A 15,777-nucleotide genomic window follows, 5' to 3' on the forward strand; every position below is an offset into this window, starting at 1 on the left:
GATTCAGTGCTTCCACTTCAGGGGGGATAGATTCAATCTCTGGTTGGGGAACTAAGATCCCACACGTTGTGCGGCATGGCAAAACACACACACACACACACACACAAGCCAACAGCAAAACAAAACACACAACCAAAACAAAAAGCATTAAATGAAATGGGTGGAAAGTGCTTGGTGAGGTACTTATTAAGCACTTTTGCTAATGCTTTATTAGTGTCAAATGCTTTTATTATCACAGAGCTGACAGTACCAAATGAAGAAACAATGGAAAGTAAGCCCACCCCTGCAATTCTCCTACAGTGGTGACTGCTTTAGATGCAGTTCTTCAGTTTACAAGTAGCAGTCAGCAACCACCCACCTTTAGACTAAGCCTGCCTTGTTATTTTGGGGAAAAAATATTTCCAGAGCTGTACCTTCAGTTATTGCAATGAGTGATTACTTCCAGGAAGAAGACTGTAAGATCTCGCTCAGGGTGAACCCTATGCTTCCAGGTCCATCTCCTTCCTCTATCTGTCTGTGGCTCCTCCCACCAGAGCCTGAGAGGTGACCCTGCCTCCCCCTGGCCATGGCCTTGGCAGTGGCCATTGTGGCTGCCACACCAAGCCTCCCCCGCCACTCTGCCAGCAGGAAAACCTGTCCCGTCACCTTTAACCACAGATCCTTGGGCCAAACAGGGTAACATTAAAAAAAAAAAATCTAATTTAAGTGTAGGAATACCATAAATTCTACTTTTTACTCTGATAAAATTATCCAGGAAGATAAAACAGAGTACATACAGTTTCAGTACTTATATGCCTTGGTGCTTAAAATGAAGATTTTTCACTACAGAATCTAACTGGTACTTAAGTATTAATAAAAGCAATATGCAATTACAGCAAGAAAAGATATGAAAGTATAAAACACATTATTTAATCCTATTTAAAAATTCTTTTTAAATTTAAAATTTTATGATAAATTGAAATTTCTTAATTGCTAATCACAAAGTTTAATACTTTGGACTATATAATATATTGGGGCTACTGATTATTGCCCCTTTTCTTTTTAGGTAGTATTAATTACCATTCAAATAAAAATTCTACTTCTTTTTGTTCCTATATGTATACCTGACATTTACATTGGTGAAAAGAGGGGAAAAGGTTACTTAAAATCTTCAAGTAAAACTTCAAAAAATCTTTTCACAGAAGCAGGTTTAACACATCACAGTCTGCTCATAAGCACAAAATTTGCAGTCAAAAGTTGCACATAAAGGGTTTATTTTAAATGTTTTAAGGATAGGATAGAGTTACATCATAATTATAAAAATTACTTACAGAATTAACAGCTTTATATTGTTTATACTTCTAAATGCAGAGAACAGGGAACTGTCTACACATTGTATAAAATAAAATTAAAATTAAAAATGAATTCAAGCTTGAAAGATGAGGTCATTTACCTAATTTTAAAATGCGAACACGAAGACCTCTGAACTATACACATTCGTTCAACTGCACTAATGATGGAAAATACAAAAAGCGCAGCATTTCCAAGGAACCACAGACATTTCAACCATAATTGTTTTCTGTTATAATAATTATTCCTGTTTTGTCTTTGGAGAACTTTCTTTTTTTTTTAAGACAATCAGCTTAATAATGTTTTCAGGCACTACAATTTGTGACAATCAAAACAGTCTTCTAATGGGTCCACGGCGTTCAGAGACTCAAGCCCAATGCACTTGGGGGTTTGGCACGTAAAACAATAGCAGAAATGAAATCTGGTTTAGAAGCAACTGTGATTGTTTCAAGAATGCACAGTCCCTTCAAATGCTGCAAGACATACACAACAGGAAAATCACCTTCTGTTGGCACTACATTTGCTTCACCAGTGCATTTATATCCTACAACCACTACAACAGCACAGTTAAGCAAATATACAGAAACTGAAAACAAATAAAAACAAAGATAGAAAACAAAAAACCTAAATATATTTAACATGCAATTTTAGTTAGTTACATTGAACATTCTACTTAGAATAGAGCATGCAAAAAAGGATGGTCTGCTTTTAAGGTCTTCCCTTGAAGCTTTACGTGGCAGCCAGACATCACACACGCACACACACGACACAATAATACTATAGCAGGTCAATGAGAAAGGCCAATACATTTTATACAGAGATTCATGTCTTGTGTTGTCACAAGTCCCATGATAATTTTGGAAATTAATGTTGTATTCCTAGAACAAGGAACCAACATTCCGATACCAGGAAAATGCAAGCAATGCATGCAGATCTGAAACATGAGCCTAAACGAAGCCTGAAATACTCAGCTGGGAAGCAGAGTTAGTCACGGCATCAGGAAGTGTGGTTTAAGCCACCAAAAGAAAAAGAATGAAAAAAAAAAAAAGGGAAAATAACAACATAAAACCCCTTCCCCTTCCTTCAACCCTAAAGGCAATAAATGGAACAATGATTAAAATAATGATAACAAATCACATGTCACATTTATCTCGACAGTGGCAGATCATGTGGTATATTAAAAGTTCCTAAAGGTACTTGCAGAAAAACCACAATGCAAGTCATTAAGTAATGCAAGAATTGTTTCAACTGATCCAACCCTCAAGATACCACCAGAGGACTTTGTTTTTCAGCCTATAGTCACTGTGTCCTGTTCCTGCAGTGCACACTGGACAACTCACTCTCTTGGCCATTCGTGTCCTCTTGGACTCGGGGAGCTGGGCTCAGCCTTGAGATTCACATGCAGGAACTCTTACAAGAGCCACCAGCAGAACAGACGACAGCTCTGTAGTATGACACTTGTTTCAACCACAGAAGGAACACCTAAGACCTAGGTACTCACTGCATGGAGAAGCTCACCCCTGACCACCCTGGGTGAGGGCACACTGCAGAGAACCAGGTGCTGGATTTACATGGTGCACAAGGTTACCATACGCCAGCACAACAAGGCAAAGCCTTCCTGAGAGTGAAAATGGGCATCATACCAACCACGTACAGCATGGCCTTGAAACTAACATCAAGAACAGCTATGAGAGGGGTCACACAGACCTGGTGTTTGATTGCCAGCCTATGTATTTAAGCTTTCTGCCCAAATCTTAGGTAAGATTTTCAACCTCTACAAGACTGGTTTCACAAACCATCTTTCTCCCAGCCAGCTTTCAAACTGCCAGGGATCATCCAAAACAAAGTGATAGGCTGATGTTTTGCTGCTAAACGAACCACTTTTGCAGTTCTATTTTAGTTCAAATAGCCTTGCAGGGAAGGTTCCAACAGCTAAGGGCTGCTATCAGTCACACCCACAAGCCAGCGCAGGTGACCGACCCTGATGTGGCAGGACCCACCACATGGAATGAATCCACATTATCAGCACACCGTGAGCAAGAACACACAGCACCAAAAAAGGTGTCAGGAATTTAAGCTGTTAATTGTCTAGATATTCTTTGAGGGGGAAAAGCCTTCTGACCATAATCATACACCAGTAATAACAGTAATAATAACAAAGGGATCCAAGAGAACTTGGTAAAAGACAACAATGCCATTCTTACATTTCTAATATAAAAGTACTATGTTCTTCCAGGAACCTACCAAATACACATAAACCACTGATATACTGTTGCCTTTTAAATCCATGTACTAAAACCCAGACTAGTACTAATTTGTACAAACAGTGGACCAAATGCATCATCCAAAACACACCTGTATTACACAATGTGGACCAAGTACCTGGGCTTCGCTTTAAAAAAGTATTTAAGATTAAAAAAAAATGTAAACAAAAAATGTACAAAGCTTAGAATTAAAGGCAGCCTTTTACCTAGATTTCTAATTGTTTTATAAATTCTAATGTGGGTCATTAAATATCCACAAGTGATTCATGTTTGAATTTACAGTTTAAACCCTCTGGATTGAAATGGTGCTCTGAACTTCTGACTTTCAACACAAGCTGAATGTCCCCATGTTCTTCCTGTGCCCAGATTTAATTTTTAAATAAACAGCAGTGATATAAAGTCAAGCACTCCTGTTAAACTGGAGAAAATTATTTAACTCCTACCTCAATCCACAAAGAACTGCCAATGAAGTGTGTGTGTGTGTGTGTGTGTGTGTGTGTACAGATCTGTGTGTGTGTGTGTATATATATATTATATATGTATACACACAGATATAGATAGGTAGAGATATACATACATATATATCTTAAAAAAAAAAAAAAGGCAGTAACAAAAATGCAACCAAACTATGCTTGCATTGTGGCAGCAGAATAAGTGTTAAGAGTGAAGGGGAAAGTGGATAAGATCTATTACGGTTTTAAATGACTATGATACTAGCTTAATTTTTACCAGACTTGCCTGTAACTCCCTTCCAGACAGACAGACTTCTCTTAAGAGGAAGGAGTTCCTTACACAAAATGCTTTGTGTTCACATAAATCTGTACGATTCAGAACAAAACCAGTTCTGCTGGCAGAGATTGTGGGTTCGCAGGGACATTTAAGCTTTCATTAAACTGGAAAGCAATCAAGTCTTTATGTCTACAAATTATACATTTAATAGTTCCACAAATTTGGTAAAGTTCGTGATGACATCTAGGATGTTTTCACCAAATCGTAGACATAAATATGGAAATCATCATCAAACTTGATGAAATAGACAGATGGTTTGGCTTCTACTTGATGAATGACCATGCCAGTCCTTTTAGAGCCATCTTCTTTGGCATATTCCACTTGTTTGCCCACCAGGCTGTCCACAACTTCTCCCGGTTCCCTTTCTGCTGGAGGTGAATCATCTATATTTAAAGGGGGAAGGAAAAAAAAGAATTTAGAGTCAGTTTTTAGATACACACCAACTCACATATTTTAATAATTTTTAAAAATGTTTTTAATATCTTGCACTCATCTTGATTTTCTAGACCAAAAGTCAGCAAACTTTTTCTTCAATGGCCAAACAATAAATATTTCAGGCTTGAAGCCATATGGTCTCTGTACCAACTACTCAGCTGTATCTCTTTGTGATGATACATCTGTGATGACACAGATGACACATAAATGAATGGTGTGACTGTGTGCCAATAAAACTTTATTTACAAAAATCTAGATATGTAAACAATTTCAAAAAGCATAACCAGAAATTCCTCTGGCTCATATTTAATTATAGCTATAATTACCAAAGCCTTTGACTGTGTGGATCACAATAAACTGTGGAAAATTCTGAAAGAGATGGGAATACCAGACCACCTGACCTGCCTCTTGAGAAATCTGTATGCAGGTCAGGAAGCAACAGTTAGAACTGGACATGGAACAACAGACTGGTTCCAAATAGGAAAAGGAGTACGTCAAGGCTGTATATTGTCACCCTGCTTATTTAACTTCTATGCAGAGTACATCATGAGAAACGCTGGACTGGAAGAAGCACAAGCTGGAATCAAGATTGCCAGGAGAAATACCAATCACCTCAGATATGCAGATGACACCACCCTTATGGCAGAAAGTGAAGAGGAACTAAAAAGCCTCTTGATAAAAGTGAAAGTGGAGAGTGAAAAAGTTGGCTTAAAGCTTAACATTCAGAAAATGAAGATCATGGCATCCAGTCCCATCACTCCATGGGAAATAGATGGGGAAACAGTGGAAACAGTGTCAGACTTTATTTTTCGGGGCTCCAAAATCACTGCAGATGGTGACTGCAGCCAGGAAATTAAAAGACACTTACTCCTTGGAAGGAAAGTTATGACCAACCTAGACAGCATATTCAAAAGCAGAGACATTACTTTGCCAACAAAGGTTTATCTAGTCAAGGCTATGGTTTTTCCTGTGGTCATGTATGGATGTGAGAGTTGGACTGTGAAGAAGGCTGAGTGCTGAAGAATTGATGCTTTTGAATTGTGGTGTTGGAGAAGACTCTTGAGAGTCCCTTGGACTGCAAGGAGATCCAACCAGTCCATTCTGAAGGAGATCAGCCCTGGGATTTCTTTGGAAGGAATGATGCTAAAGCTGAAAGTCCAGTACTCTGGCCACCTCATGCAAAGAGTTAACTCATTGGAAAAGAGTCTGATGCTGGGAGGGATTGGGGGCAGGAGGAGAAGAGGACGACAGAGGATAAGATGGCTGGATGGCATCACTGACTCAATGGACGTTGAGTCTGGGTGAACTCCGGGAGTTGGCGATGGACAGGGAGGCCTGGCATGCTGCGATTCATGGGGTCGCAAAGAGTCAGACACGACTGAGCGACTGATCTGATCTGATCTGATAATTACCTAATGAAGTAATAAGGACTAAAAGAAGGAAAAGGTCAAGAAAAAACTAAATACAGTTCACCCTTGAACAACAGGAGTTTGAACTGTATGGGTCCACTTATACCGGGATTTCTTCCAACAGTAAACAGATCTGTACTTGATTGAATTCATGGATACAGAGGAACCACAGAAATGAAGGGCTGCCTATAAGTTATATGCAAATTTTCAACTGCTCAGAGGGATCAGTTCCCCACCTCAACCCCCAGGTTGTTCAGTTGTCAACTATAATAATATCTTTCTTTTTAAAAAAAAAATTTTATTGACATATAAGTGAGTGAGTGAAGTTGCTCAGTCGTGTCCAACTCTCTGCAACCCTGTGGACTGTAGCCCACCAGGCTCCTCAGTCCATGGGGTTCTCCAGGCAAGAATACCAGGGTGGGTTGCCATTTCCTTCTCCAGGGGATCTTCCCGACCCAGGGATCGAACCCAGGTCTCCCGCATTGCAGGCAGACACTTTAACCTGTGAACCACGAGGTTGATTTACAATTGTTGTGTTTTATAACTTCTTAAAAATAAGTCTGCACTGGTGATTTCCCTCAGTGGTTGAGAATCCATCTTACAATGCAGGGAATGTGGGTTTGATCTCTGGTCGGGTAACAAAGATCCCACAAGTCATAGGCCAACTAAAGCCCATGGGTGCTGCAACATGAGACCACAGGCTCTGGAGCTTGCACACCACAACCAGAGAGAAGCCTGCACATTTCACAAGGAAGATCTCACATGCCACAACTAAGACCCAATGCAGCCAAAAATACATAATAAATCTAATAATTCCTTTTAGTGAAACAAAGTATTGCTTTACTTTGAAATGATTTTAAGGCAGACAATGCCTACTGGGATTACTGAGAATGTACTACACACTTAAAATGCCTAAGAATTCCTGCCTTATCTTGGGACTCCTTAAAGCTTTTCTCCCTCAACTTCATTTCATTACACATGGTCCTCCTAACCCAGTTTCAAAATAAAAGAGATTTCTCATGCTATAAAAATAGGTGCTAGGTGAACTCAACTGAATCTCGGAGGACGGATGGGGCACCTGAACTTTTTTTAAAAGTCCCTAAGAAAATCTGAGTGTTGGAAAACATTGCTCACCCTACGACCTAACAAGAACTCTGTAAATTCTAGGAAAACACATAAAAATGAGAGCAAATTATCACTACCAACAACAAAGAAACAATGTACAAAGGGGAGAGGGGGCTGGCAAGGGGATGGCACCAGGCAGTTACATTTCTATTTTAAGAAACCCCTTACTGCTCCTGAGTAACTGGAACCCTTTCCTATGGAGCAACAGAGAGCCTTCAAGCAGGACGACCAGGTATCCCGGGTGTCCATGCTTATGCCAGTCATCCTGACACACTAGTTAGAAGCGCGCCTTTTAATTTCCACATGTATCTTGGTCTGGACCATATCTTGTATTTACATTAACAGCAGTTTGCTCTTTGATTATAATAAATTCTCTCACTGAATGATATAATCCAGAACCTGCAATTCTGATCTCACATAATACAAATAATCCACATGAGCATGTTACCAGTTCTGGAGGAGTAAAGAGGAAATCTAAGCTGAACTCTTCTTCAATAGTGCTCTTCCATCAAGCAGCAGCATCATACCACACCACACTTTCATGGCACCTCATGTGGATGAAGAAATCCCATATACATGACTGCCATACGTTTTATAGCAACCATGAATGAAGAAGCAAGAGACTCAAACAAAGGCCACCATGGAGCTCTTTGTATCAGAACATCACCACAGATTCTAACAGCAAATAGACTTTCATACAGTTCAAAAGAAAGGAGTGAGAGGATAAAGACATGGTCGGTACAGGCAATGGGTAATATGCAAATGACCCCATACTTTCTATTATCAAGTCAACAGCACCTGCTTTAGACATTTCTCTACAAAAATGTTAAAAATTTCATATAGGTTGGAGAAAAGCTTTTAAGGAATGTTCTCATCACTAAATTCTTGCCTATATAAACACTTTCCACTATACACTCATAACGAATACACACAAACAACAAAAAAAAAAAACTCTAAGAAGGCAGAAGTCAGGGCCAGATGACCATGAGTGGGTTTACGAGCAGCATGTTCACAGGGAGAGCTTAAAAAAAAAAGACAAAAACCAGGAGAGGATAGCACATTGCTCATATATCCACTGTCTATCAGACACATTTGTCCAAGGCCAAGACTTCATGTGTTTGAGGAAAAGCCATTGAGTAGTTAAAAAAAAAAAAAAAAGGCTCACCTAAAACTGAAATTAAGAAAATAATTCTAGTCACAACAGCATCAAAAAGAATGAAATACTCAGGAATACATGTAAAAAGTGCAAAACTTAGAAAACTACAAAATATTATTCACAGAAAAAAATCTCAATGAATGAAAAAACATCCCACGCTCATGGATCAATAGCTTAACATTGTTAAGATGGCAATACGCTCATGCCAAACTGACCAAGAGATTCAACATAATATCTAACACAATCTCAGCTGACTGCTTTGCAGAAACCAACAAGCTGATTCTAAAATTTATATGAAATTGCAAAGACCAGCCAAAACAATTTTGAAAGAAAAGGAGGAAGATTCATACTTACTGATTTTAAAACTTAAAAGAATGAAGTTGGACCTGACATCACATCATAAACAAAAATTAAATCAAAATGTATCAAAAATCCAAGTAAGAGTTAAAGATCAACATATTCAAGGCTTCTAGAAGACATGAGTAAATCTTTATAACCTGGGACTTGGCAAGGGATTATTAGATATGACTCCAAAAACACGGGCAACAGAACGAAAAACAGACAACTCGGATGTCATGAAATTAAAACCTTCTGTACTTCAAAGAAGGCTATCAAGAAAGTACACAGACAACTCTGACAATGAGAGGAAGTATCTGCAAGTCCTGTATCTGACAAGAGACTTGAACCTAGACTACTGACTCGAACTCAGTAACAAAAAGACAACGTAACTGAAACTACAGGCCAAGGCCATGAATAGATTTCTCAAAACAAGACACACCAAAGGCCAGTAACACAAGAAAAGATACTTGACAACTTTAGTCATCAAAAATATGAAAACCAAAATCACAATGAGGTTTCATTTTACTACCACCAGGATATCTAGATTCAAAAAGGCAAGTTAAGAGACGAATGAACACACAAATATAGTGTATCTGTTCAATGGAGTTGTATTTGGGCATTAAAAGAAATGAAGTATGGACACACTACAACACGGATGAGTCTTGAAAACACTAAGCTGAGTGAAAGAAGCCAGTTACAAAGGACCCCATATTATATATTCTATTCATATAAAAACCCAAAGTTCAGAACAGGGAAAGGAAAATATTCTTTACAACCTAACTAAAACAATCACTTATCCCTAATAATTAAAAACTTTAAATGTATCTCCATAAGAATTCATCAAAGACCTTGTTTTGAAATTCAAATTCTTTTTGAAGTATCAAAAGTAAAAGCTGTCGATTTATACTTACTAGAATCGGGCATAATGCGAAGGTCGCCTTCTTTATAATCATCTAAGAGCTGGTACATGTATAAGACAGGATCTTTCTCATAGGTGATGTAAAACCATGTGTTCATGATAGGGGCGCGTGCTAAGACCATTCCCCTCCACTCGTCTTTAGAGCCATCCTCTGTCTCAAACATGTGCTCCACTGCTTTGCCAATCATCGTGTCGGCTAGGTGCGCATCACTGATTCGAGATGTTGCTAGGGACAAAAAAAGCAAACAATGGTTTACAAAATATGCACTGTGAAGACTGAACTTATTCAAAGAAATGATTCTGAAATACACTATCAGGCTTCAGAATCATGTGGAGGGCTGTACGAAGGACAGCCACCAAATTCACATTACTGACCCAGCCCAGGATGGATTCCACGGAATTACTATGCCCCAAAGTCATGTTACTAAGAGAATCTGTTTTTCTTTCTCTAATTCATCTGCTCTTGGTACTGTACTTAATTAAAAATTTTAGTTGTTTATTCAAGGTATAAAGTATTTTGGTTACAATAATTATTTTAAATTATTAATAATTACAGACTTACAGAAAAGTTCCAAAATTAGTATTGTCCCTATATAACTTTTACCCACCTTCCCTTACATTTACAAAATGGTCATTTATTAAAATCCAGATATTAAGCTTCAAGGCATAGGTTTTTACTCTTGCCCCTACAATCTATTTTTTACAGTAATCAGAGTGGTATTTGTGGCAGTTACACCAGATTATGTCGATCATTTGCTTAAAATACTCCAGCATTTTCCTTTCATCATCTGAATAACAATCTGTTTCTCCAGAGCCAAAGCCCCTCAGCCTTCATTCCCTGCTGGTCCTCTGCCCTCCTGTTCTGTCACCTTCTTCCTACTGCCTACACCTCAGCAGCATGGGCATCTTTTTCTGGGATGCCCTTGGGCTGACCACGGCCCCCACATCCTCAGGGGCTGGCTCATCCTGAGCAGGTGTCCTCCCTGAGGCTCTCCAGGACCATGTTATGAAAAGCACCCCACCGCTCGGTCACTTGAGTTTTATTTCTTAAGGACATTCACCACTATCTATAATCATCTTGTTTTACATGTTTGTTTATTTGTTTTTAGACTGCACAGTGATGACAGCAGAGGCCTTTCCCATCATAGGCCTCTTCCCATCATATGATCATCATATGATCATCCCATCATATGATCCCACTGTAATCATTGGGGTTCAACACTGCTGTGTGAATTAATTATTTCAGAGGAAAAGCAGGTTGTTCTAGATTGTCGTTAGGAACACAGGTGAAAAATGACAAGCTTCTTTTCTTTTTTAACACTGGGATAATTATGGAGGAGCCTATTGATGTTAAGATTTTTCCATTCTTCATATTTCAGATAATTCTTTAAGGAAAAAAAAGGCACTTCTATCTCATTCATGAGAGCTTCTATTTTTGTTTAAAGATACTGCTATTCAATTTTATCAGAAAGACACTCTAATAGACACAAATGGTAGTTTTGTTTACATGTGCAATAATTACCAAACATAACAGATTCTCTGCTGCACAACACTAAAGCAAAATCCCACCAGTTTCTCCAAACCAGAAGGTATCAAACTTTCTGATCTCAGGACTCCTAAAATTTTTGAGTATTTGTTTATATGTATGATAAATATCAGTATCACTATTTTTAAAATTATAAATGATGTATCTAAAGACATTTTAAGATACCCACAGAAATACATTTTTAAGGAAAAATAACTATTTTCTAACAAAATTTTAATATATATCTAGCTTTAGAAACAGGCAGCTAGCTAGACTCATATCTGTTTCAATATTCAATCTTTTTTGCATGTACTTTTAGTTGACTTTTAAAATCACAAAATATGCTGTTGAAAAAGAGTATTTTATTTGTCTTTTCAAATAATTCTAGATATTCTCCTCTGATATCACATCAAAACTCAGCAAGTCTTGGCTTTCCTTAAAGGTTAATTGCACTGTAGAATCTAAAATCATTATCAATAACCTCTGTCAAACTATTAAATTAAAATTCATCTGCAGAATACATAAAGAATTCCTATAACTCTGCAACAAACAAAACAAACTGAAATAATCCAATCAAAAATGTGGGCAAAGGAATAGGTATTTCTGCAAAGATGACATATGAATGGTCAAAAAGCATATAAAAAGGTGCTTAGCATCACTAATCATCAAAAAAAATTCAAATCAAAACCAATAGAAAATAACAAATATTGGTGAAGATGAGAAATTGAAATCCTTATGCACTGTTGGTGGGACTGTAAAATGTTAATGAACACTATGGAAAAACAGTATGTATACAGGCACCTCAAAACAAAATTGCTGTATGATTCCACTTCAGGGTAAATGCCCAAAAGAACTGAAAGCAGGGCTTTTAGACATATTTGTACACCCATGTCATAGCAGCACTACTCACAATAGCCCTGATAGAAGGAACCCACCAAGAGTACAATCAGGGATGAATGGGGGAAAAATGTGGTATTCACATACAATGGAATATTACTCAGCCTTAAGAAGGAAGGAAATCCTGTCACGTGCTACAACATGAATGAATCTTGAGGTCGTTATGCTAAGGGAAAGAATCTAGTCACAAGAAAGCAAGACAACATGATTCTACTTATGATGTACCTAAAGTTATCAAATTCACAGAAACAGGATGGTGGATACAGGGGCTGGTGGGAGGGGGAAAATGAGTTGTTTAATGAAAGAATTGCAAAATAAAAAAATTTGGAAATCTATTTCATAACAATGTGAATATACTTAATACCTTTGAAGTGTACACTTAAAAACAGTTATGGTAGTAAATTTAATGTTTTGTGTTTTTTACCACAACAAAAAAAACCTTTTGGTCTTTGAATGGATCTTTCACCAATACATGGTTTGGTAACATCATGCACTCTGTTCGTATCAAAAATATATTCACTGAGCTATGCAGATCTTTGGAAACCTCAGTATATAACTGTGAATGGATGAGAGTGATAAAGGCAAATTATACCTTAAGATTACTATGAATTTTGATCTCATAAGGCTCATGAATATGCTTCAGGGTACCACAACAGTCCCCAGACCACGCTCTGGGAATCAGTACTCTGGGATGTCACTTTCTCTCACCTTTAGCTTAAGATTAAGGAAAACAAAACTAACTTGAATGTACTGCCTAAAGCAAATTAGGAAAAATCATTTTCTTTCTACATGGAATATAAATGAAGTCCAAATAACTTTTCAGAATCAAGTATCACAGGGAATACTATAATTAATTGATAATTATATTAGGCATATAACATACTGCTGCTTTGCAAATAGGCCTTTGGATTTCCTTTTAAAAATTGTTTTTTTTTCCTTAGAAAAGCAATCCATGTCTATTGATGCAAACTGAAATGGCCCAGAACTAGAAAGAAAAACATTAAGAAACCCTTAAATCTCATCACCAGAGACACTCATATATTTCTGGATATCTTGGTTTGGTAAAATCAGTTTTTTTTATAAATCAAGCTAAGTTTTTTCTGCTCTATGATGACAAAAGAACTAACACAGGTCATGTGGCAGAATGCAGTAAAATCTCAAATAAGCTAGCAGTCTTGCCCTTGAAGGGGTCAGAAAAGAATTATGATAATTAATGAGCACAAATAATTGATATAAAAGTGAGGATACTTTTTAAGCCCTGAAGGGAAGATTCTTCCATGTTAGTTTCTGATGTGGGAAATGGACTGCTCTCAAGATCAAGAGGAAAGAGGACATGCCTCACAAGGAACAATGTGTTCAGTCACACTTAAAAGAGATAAAGTTTAAAATGCCAAAGATTTACTATTACACAATTAGTCACCTGTAGTTAAAAACACAAATTTAAAAAAGACTTCTGTGAAAACAGAACTGTATTTATACAGGATGAGTAAAGACAACATCTGCTATCTAAAGTGAAGATTAAAAAGTAACTTGCTGCTCTGCTAAACTTAACCTGATGGGGAAGCATTGTCCCAGGAACACAAGGGTAAAGCAAAGGGACAGGGGACTGGGTAAGCTGCTTCCCTTGACAATCTGATGCCAAAATTCTATCCTCCAAGTACAGAACTGCTGAAGCTATATTTGTAAAAACACAGGCTTTTAAAGGACAATTACAAAAACATAAACCAGATTCAGGCAATGGCAGCATCACTGTAAAAATGCAAATACTCTGAAGAAAGGAACATTCATTTGGGAGTATTCTATTGATCTTAAAAATAAAATCTATTTTACTCTATTCTTAAAAATAAAACCAGTCATTATGCCTAAGGTATGCAAGGCAAAACTGATTCATATGACATTTAAAGTCATTCATAGGTCCTATGACCATTTGTGTATATAAAAAATAAACTGAGGCTGTCATTAAAAGAAAAAGAAAAAAAGCCATTCATTTCCCACAAACCTTGCAAAACAAACCCTTAAAAATATAATAAAATTCACATGCATTGGTTGTTTAAATTTTGGCTGAAAGTGCAATGATCACTTTTATAATAATACACAATGAAAGATACACTTCGCCTAAAGATTCTAAAATAAACACATGAAATTTTTCTTAGTTATTGTATGATGAAATAAGTACACTGAATATTTGAGCTAATGAGAAATACTCTTACCCATCAGAGTCCAGATAAACTGTGAGCAAAATGTGGGAAATAATCATATTAGAAATTATTAGATTGTCAGCTTCTTAGGGAACAATTTTATACATCTTTATATCCCTCACAGTTCCTTTGAACTGTGGTTTCAGGACATCTGTTCAGCAGTTTTCATGGTCTTAGGTGACTGATTTAAATATGTATCAGAAGTGCTTATTCTCCAATAAAAAGACAAATACCAGTTGCAAATAATCAAAAAGCATCCATTTCAGAAATCCTTTTTAAAGCATATAATGCACAAATAGTAAAGAGAACTTACCAACTCTATCAGGGAGGACTTCAAGCGCAGAAACTCTTTCATCTTTATTAAGTTCTAGTCCATAAACACAGTCAAATCCATCGTATTTTATAAGATACAAAGAAGGGTTTACAGGCACCTGGTCCAGAACGGTTCCTTTCCACTGGGTGACAGGGCCGTTCCCTTCCTTCCACCCATGCTGAATCCTGCAGCCTACGATGTTCCGCCGGGGCTGGGAAACAGGCTTGCTTGGTCCCACACTGCTCCGATGTTTTCTGTATTCACACATATACACATATAAGGTATCTTCTCAAAGTATGCACTCCTACCAACACAACTACTGCTAGCTAGCATGCTCTCATCAGAAATGACCCTGGTCCTGTGCAGGCTAACACTGCCACACCCAGGGTTCAGGTGGCTCCAGCCAGCATCTCCCAGTCCCAGAGCCATGCAGTGGTGGCTCACAGGGGGCCCGTTTCAAGCAACAGGAGCTTCCTGTGCATCTTAAGTGTGGAGGCAGAAAAACCAGGACTAGCCCGTAGCAACTAAGCCCTAAAATTAAGCATCAGTTTTTCAGCTTTCTGAGTTTCTTTCAATTCAATCAACTTACAGTTATCCAAATTAATCAAAGAAAGACAAGCGCTGACTACATGAAATAAATGCATGTGCATATGGTCTTATGAAACAGAAATCCATTTCTTGTCAAAACGAAATGTGTAACTATTCAATTTCAACCATTCTTATGCCCACATAACTTTATTCCCACTGGCTTAAATAATAAGAATAAACTAGACATTTAACTTTTTCTTAAACTAAGTCCAAGCTGGCTTATATTCATGCATTTGTACCATCATTACTTCTCTAGAAAGCACATAACCTTCAACCCTTAAATCTGTAGCAAATAATGTAATATTGAAAATTATTCAAGCGACATACATCAGTTACAAACAATTGAAAAACCTACATACAATGTTTACAAATAATACACCTGGCTCTTGATGTTAGGGGGAAAAAACCTTCATTTCATGGAGCAATCCAAAGACAACGGACAAGACTTGGCTTGAATGAAAGCTGAAGGCCAAAGCCATGCTGGCACATGG

General features: G+C 37.5%; 1 protein-coding gene across 5 annotated transcripts in view; it reads right to left on the bottom strand.

Moving 5' to 3' along the window:
* Window positions 1-1,232: 1,232 nt before the first annotated feature.
* Window positions 1,233-15,777, bottom strand: part of SPIN1 (spindlin 1) — an 82,240-nt gene continuing 67,695 nt past the window's right edge. For all 5 annotated transcript variants that reach the window (XM_061426325.1, XM_061426327.1, XM_061426324.1 and 2 more), the window contains 3 exons: window positions 14,699-14,952; window positions 9,758-9,991; window positions 1,233-4,765 (listed from right to left, as the gene is read on the bottom strand). In XM_061426325.1, coding sequence (XP_061282309.1) covers window positions 4,566-4,765; window positions 9,758-9,991; window positions 14,699-14,952 — 688 coding nt within the window. In that variant the 3' untranslated portion in view covers window positions 1,233-4,565. The remainder of the gene's footprint in view (window positions 4,766-9,757; window positions 9,992-14,698; window positions 14,953-15,777) is intronic.

The sequence above is a fragment of the Bos javanicus genome, chromosome 8 (genome assembly GCF_032452875.1).
Source record: "Bos javanicus breed banteng chromosome 8, ARS-OSU_banteng_1.0, whole genome shotgun sequence".
Classification (NCBI taxonomy): domain Eukaryota; kingdom Metazoa; phylum Chordata; class Mammalia; order Artiodactyla; family Bovidae; genus Bos; species Bos javanicus.